The 6,813-nt window shown below is 42.1% G+C and overlaps 1 protein-coding gene across 2 annotated transcripts in view; it reads right to left on the minus strand.

Annotated features, from left to right (window-relative positions):
• The window catches only part of LOC111563482 (probable carboxypeptidase X1), a 47,231-nt gene that overhangs the window by 9,625 nt on the left and 30,793 nt on the right, over positions 1-6,813 (minus strand). For both annotated transcript variants that reach the window (XM_055016385.1, XM_055016384.1), the window contains 4 exons: positions 4,364-4,560; positions 4,069-4,248; positions 2,633-2,830; positions 2,265-2,361 (listed from right to left, as the gene is read on the minus strand). In XM_055016385.1, coding sequence (XP_054872360.1) covers positions 2,265-2,361; positions 2,633-2,830; positions 4,069-4,248; positions 4,364-4,560 — 672 coding nt within the window. The remainder of the gene's footprint in view (positions 1-2,264; positions 2,362-2,632; positions 2,831-4,068; positions 4,249-4,363; positions 4,561-6,813) is intronic.

The following is a 6,813-nucleotide window of genomic DNA, read 5'->3' on the forward strand; positions in this document are numbered from 1 at the left end:
TCTCTATCTTTCTCTCTCTCAATCTCTCTCTTCATACTTTAAGTTTCCATTTTGGTGAAGAGCTCCACTTTAAATTCAAGTTGCTAATTTTGACAGTTTGTAATAAAATTTTAAATAAAGTCCCTGTCAGAAGTGACAGACTGTATCTTTTTTTTTTTTTTACATGGTTACTCTCTTCCACGTAGGCTGCTGCATTTCTTTCTTTTTTTTAAACAATACAATGTGCACATATATCCTCTGGTATGTCGTATGGCTTGGCATATTGTATAAATAATCATGGTGGGCCACCATGACCAAAAATGCCAGGGCCATATTTTGATCCCAGTCCAGCCCTGACGCCACCTTGTGGTAGCAAGAAATAGACATTTTTTACATTTTGATGTACTATTCTTAGCACGTTGACCAGAATCACTTCAAATGTGCTGACATAAGCCTGAACACATTGATGATGATCCCCAGAGAAAATGGTGACTCGTTGTCAAGGGGCGTGTCTGTGGCGACGCGGCGAATTTCTATTTCTCGCCATGAAAATTGAATTATTAATATCCCAGCTAGAAATGGTCCAATCGGGACCAAACTTGATGTGATGGACACCAGTCAGGTTCTGAACACATCCACATTCATAAATTTAGAAATACTCATAGCCTATTGCCACCTATGGGCAACAGTAAGAAATTGTCATTACATTTGCACCTACCATTGCCGGAAACTTTGTCATATCATTCACATAATTGGTCAGGTGAGTGGTTATGCCGAGACAATGCCACAGTGTGAAGATTTTGACGATTCATAAAACGCTGTTGCCGTGGCAACGTATCGTTGCCAGAATAAACAAAGTACTTTTTGACAGGTTAAAAATGGTCATATGCTCGCCAAAATTGCAACACACATCAAGACTGCTGAAATATTTCATATTTTAGACGAATTGCACATGACTGTTGCAAAATGGCTCCATAGCGCCACCGGGAAAATTTCAAACAGTTACTACGGCAGGTACGTGTCACCTAGAATTATGAAACTTGGTAGGCATATGTAACTCGTCAAGACGCACAAAAATGTAATTGACACCCATGCCCAAAACCCAACAGGAAGTCGGCCATTTTGAATTATATGTCATATGTTTTGACGATTTGGGGTCAATTTTGTACATTTTCAAAAGCTACAAACTCAAACAGGGTAACACCGACAGAGCTGAAATTTGGCCAGGATGTACTCCAGGCATGGTTGATCAAAAGTTATCAAAATGCTCTGCAAAAGTCTGAGGGCGTGGCCATGGCGGCCTCCTGAATTTTGATGCTTCGCCATGAAACATCAACTGCTGTGTAACTGCCCTAAACATGCTCCAATCTGCCTCAAACTTTACAGGTGTGATCAGAGTCCTGCCCTGATGACATTCACATGCTGAAATACAGCCACAGTCATAGCGCCACCTGTTGGATTCAAGGAAATGTTCTATAACTAGCCTGTACATGGTCCGATCTGCCTGAAATTTTGTATGTGATCAGAGTCCGACCCTGATCACATCCATAGGCCAATATACACTCTCGGTTGCAGCGCCACCTGGTGGATGGACAGGAAAAGCTCTATAAGAAACCTGAACATGCTCCAATCTGCCTGAAATTTTACATGTGTGATCATAGTCCGGCCCTCATCACATCCGTAGGCTGACATGCACTCTCGGTCGCAGCGCCGCCTGGTGGACGTGCGCAGATTCGCCGACCAGCAAGGATGCGAGGACCCGTCCAACGCTGCTTGCAGCTTTAATTTCTCTTGATGCTCAAAGGAATCAAAACAGCCATCCATTCAGAATTCCAGTGGAAGATGGGGATACTGTTCCAAACACTGTGGGGTTATCAATATTTATGAAGCTGCACAATTCCTGAAAGGCCAATAAACTAATAAACAAAAAAGCAAGCAAATCCACAATGCTAAAGCAAAGTGTGGCACAACTTAGTGTGATCCTTTCATTACCAAAACAGCACAGAAGAAAGTTGTACTAAACAATCCTGATAGCCCATTTTGCCCATTAGGAACAGAACTGTTGATTAATAGCAACACCTCCTGATCCATCCATATGTAATCCTCCTTGACACAGTGGTTGGTATGGATACTAAACATGGCATTAGATGATTTACCTGAGCAGTGAACATGAATGGCAATCTAATCTGTTACCGTCTGCATAGATACTACAGTGATGTGTCAATTCAAAACCCTTATGGGCTTCAGTTTTGGATCACTCCAACTTTAAAAACACACATTCTTACTTCCTGGTACGTTGTGCCAGTCGGCTCCATTGATGATGTTGTTATATCTGAGGAAGTCCTTGTTGTGGCACGGCCGCCGGTCTGGGTTGGACATCACCTGGATACGTGAGAATACATAAGAAGAAGAAGCCTTTATTGTCACAAATACATTACAGCATTGTGAAATTCTCTTTTCGCATATCCCAGTTGGGGTCAGATCACAGGGTCAGCCATGGTACAGCGTCCCTGGATCAGGTAGGGTTCAAGGTCCAAACAATGGCAGCATTGGAGCTTGAACCTCCAAATTTCCAGTTAGTAGTCCAGAGTCAACAAATATGTTAAGTCACTTTCCTGTGAGTCTGATTTTAAGAACAAGAGCAGACAGTGACCTGATTGGTGCTGGCGTAGGCTGTGGCCAACCAGCGGAAGAAGCTCTCATCAGCAGTGGGCGTGTGCTCGCGAGGGGCCCAGTCCCGGGTCATGTCGTACGGGTAGGTGACCACCAGCTCCCCACCGTGGAGGTTGGCGCTGAGGACAAACGGGATGTTCTGCATCCAGCTGATGACGGCTCGTGTCTCGGACGCCACCTAATGTTGGAGATTTTGTCAGACTCGGTTTTAGACATTCGGTTGACAATTCTACAATTTCATTTAGCGACGTACATACGAGAGTAGATACAACACAAGCAAGGATCTCGTCAGGAGAAAACAATCTGGATAAGTGCCATGACATATGTTAAAGTGTGATAACAGGACCTTGCTGCCTACAAGCAGTGCAAGAGGTAATAGGAATGGGTCTTTTGTCTTAAAGACTGAGAGGGATTCTGCAGATCGAACAGAGTTTGGTAACTTGTTCCACCACAAGGGAACCACAGAGGAGAAGAGTCTAGCTATCGACTGGCCCTGTTGTGGTGGTTCTGTCAGACACCTTTTGCTGGGTTAGCATAGTGAGTGAGAGGGAGTGTAGACCTGAATGAGAGAGTTCAGGTAGGAGGGAGCTGTTTTCATTCTAGTTTTGTATGCAAATGTTAGAGTTTTGAATTTTATCCGGGCTGCAAATGGAAACTAATGAAGCGATTTGTTTGACATTTTTATGGTACCAGATAAACATGTTCTTGTGAGTTCTAAAAGGCTCTACACACTCACAGTCCACACACACAGACATTTTCACTTGCAATTCAATTTTATAACATTTTCTAAGAACTGTTTGTTGATCATTCTCCTTCTTTAAGGTCATACTGAGTTTGGTGACTTTACTAAATATCAGCATAACTTTGGCAGATTTCAACCTAAACAGAGGTGTAAACCAGTCACAATAGTATATAACAATAACTTTATTTAAATAGCAACTTTCTCAAACAAAGTTTCAAGGTGCCACATGAAACTCACATTAAAATAACAGATAACACAAAGCACACAAAACACCAAATATAGAAAAGAGCAGAGTAAAATAACCACAATAAAACAAGTTAAAGGAAGGCTTTAATGTGGAAAAGGGTGTTTGTAATGTTTTAAAGAAGAAATTGATGTCTCCAGGCTGAGATCCTCTGAGGAGAATTGCACAGTTTAGAGGTGAAAACATCAACCAGTCTAATTCATGTCATATACGTGTTTTTAGACTTTTCTGTAGAGATTTCTTGAAGGTAAACCTTCCTGTCCGATCCAGCAACAGAAGTAAGACCAACAAATAAGGAAGCAGGAAAACCAAGTTCATATTTTTGCAAATATATATCTATTGTTTCAGTAGCAGAGGATGAGATATGGAGATGTTTAAACACTTTCCAAAGTGTGTGTCGTGTGTGTGTGTGTGTGTGTCTAAGACTTACAAAGGCTTCCTCTGAGGTGTACTGCTCAGGGATGGGGAAGTAGTGGTTGATGAGTTTGGACCGGTCTGTCTCCAGCTCGATGGCGGTCCACATCACAGAGTTCAGGTCAGCAAAATTGTGGTTCATGTCGATGCCTTCGTAGCTGTAACGTCCCAGTGCCCAGCCTGCCAACTCTGAACCCTGAGGATTACAGACCATTGGGATTTTCAGCTTTGTTATGGTCATTTAGCACTCATGTCTTCAGCTGTGGCTACGCTCACAACATCATCTTGGGGCTAAATATGGTTTCTGGCACCTTTTTAAAGGCCGTCTCATACCCATCAGGGTTCATGGAGGGCAGAAGGTGGATGCGAGTGTCTTTGACCAGGCGGACGATGCGCTGGTCTCCTCGTTTGTACTCTTGGCACATGTACTGCATCAGATTGAGCAGAAGCTCCCGGCCCAGCACCTCGTTCCCGTGCATCCCAGCAACGTATCGGAACTCTGGTTCGCCTGTATGGGGGCGCCAACACATAAACACAAGGATGCGGTTAGGAATGCCGCTTCTGACATGCACCAATCAGCCACAACATTATGGCCATTGACTATCATCTTGTCATGATGCAGTGTTTTGCTGAGAAACCTTAAGTCGTGACATTCATGTGGATGTCTGACATGTATCAAACACCAACTTCAGCAGGGCAATTCACCCCGACACACTGCAAAAACTGCACAGGAATGGGTGGCCCTATGAACACGGCAGAGCTAAGGGGTTCACCCAGGTTCCACACTCCCCACATCCAAATCTTACTGAGCATTTGTGGGATGTGTCAGAATAATCCTGATCTAGGTAGGTCCACCCTGCAACCCACAAGACCCACAGAATTCACTGCCACCATCCCAGTGCCACAGGACATCCTCAGAGGTCCTGTGTCCATGCCCTACTGGCTCAGAGGTGTTTTAGCAGCACAAAAGAGACCAACACAATATTAGGCAGGTGGTCATAATGTTATGCCTGATCCCTTTACAGTTGTGCTAGTAAGTTTACATAACCTAATTTGTGAAATGCTGCCTTTTCCTTCTAGAAACAGCAGTTATTTATTATCATGCGATGGTATTTGCTCTGATCATTCATGTTTTCATAAAAGAATGGTACATATTTTACAAATTCTGCCAGGCTGTGTAACCATATGAGCACAACTGTACATACTTTTAAACAATGTTCCCTCTAATTTTTCATGAGTCTGAGCAAACACACAAACTCCCTGAGCGTCCCTTGGACCACTGTGAGCAACATCAGACGTGTGCACTGTGGTCACACCAGCATCGCATCCATTCAAGTTACATGGTTCATTAAAAGAATCAAATTACAGCATTTACATTTCTGTTAAAACACTTTGACAACAGGAGCCAGTTGAAGGCTGCAGTGATTTTAGTGACACTACAATGTATAAGAGTGAAGTTATTGAATATTTGTCTCTCTTTACTGTTGCAGCGGTTTTGCAAATTGCAGACGGACCCTGTTCACTCCATAGACACCAATGTTATTCCTGTAGCTTGAAAGACAGCTACTTTTGATAAAACTGGGCTTGTAGCACATTGTCTGCCTTGCAACAATGGGAAAGAGGCACCGTTTATGTTTTGACAACCTATATCTAATGAGTTATTGATGCTGGAAGTCTGAATCTGTGAATATCTTTCCAACTTTACTGAACTTGGGGCCACTACCACCTAAGGAGTGATATATTTAATTTTGAAAAAAGCATTTAGCCATACTTAAAGCTTTAAGTGCTTTAATAACACGGAACTAAAAATTTTGTATTGTTTTATTATCACAGGTTCTGTCTGAAAAGAGGTGGCATCATTTTAAACAGTGAAATCAAACTAAAAAAATGTAATGACCAACCAGTGAGCAATACTGGATTCTGCAAAAACATAAACAACTTTTTAAAAAAATCTAAATCTTATCTTAACACAGTTAATGTATTAACTTATTTTTGTGTGTATGCATGCATTTATTGATTTATTTAGTACTGTTAACATATCAGAGTTCTGAGTGAATTTTTCTTAAGATAGGCAAAGGCCATTTATTTATTACATATAGGCTGTTAAATGTTTATGAAAAACTAAAAAGCATTTAAAAAAAACAACTTAGGCATTTATTGAGTCACTAAAATACTGTAGAGTACAGACCACATCAGCATGATTATAAGCATCCTCTGGTAAATGAACAACCAGATACTGATGTCTCTCACCATATGGACTTCAGGAGATGACTGGGGGATGATAAACTGTGACCTACTGGTTGGGTTCTCTCTGTTCTCATGTTTCTTACATGTTTGTCCCCTGACAGCCGGGTCATAACGTTTTTTGAGCAACACACCATACTATGACGTTTTTACAATGATGGTTCTACTATGGAACCAGTTTGACATGTTCAGGTGTTCTTTGTGTGAAAACTCAGAGATTTCAGGGATCAGAAGGTGGTTTTCAACTTTCTTTGTTAACTTTCTGCTTCAACTTTAAATTAAATTTCCTTCACTAAGCCAGCCCTCTGGACTTCCAGTAAGCTGTGTTCCTATTGGCTGTCCAGGTGGCTGTGTTCCTATTGGCTGTCCAGGTGGCTGTGTTCCTATTGGCTGTCCAGGTGGCTGCTTGGTGTTATCAGGAACACCTGAGCAGCTCACTGTCTTCCTGCTTTATTTAGCTGCAGACAAACATTTCCTCTGTTTCTCTCCACCACTGAACTGGGTTTGGCTCCATTGC

The sequence above is a fragment of the Amphiprion ocellaris genome, chromosome 13 (assembly GCF_022539595.1).
Source record: "Amphiprion ocellaris isolate individual 3 ecotype Okinawa chromosome 13, ASM2253959v1, whole genome shotgun sequence".
Taxonomy (NCBI): domain Eukaryota; kingdom Metazoa; phylum Chordata; class Actinopteri; family Pomacentridae; genus Amphiprion; species Amphiprion ocellaris.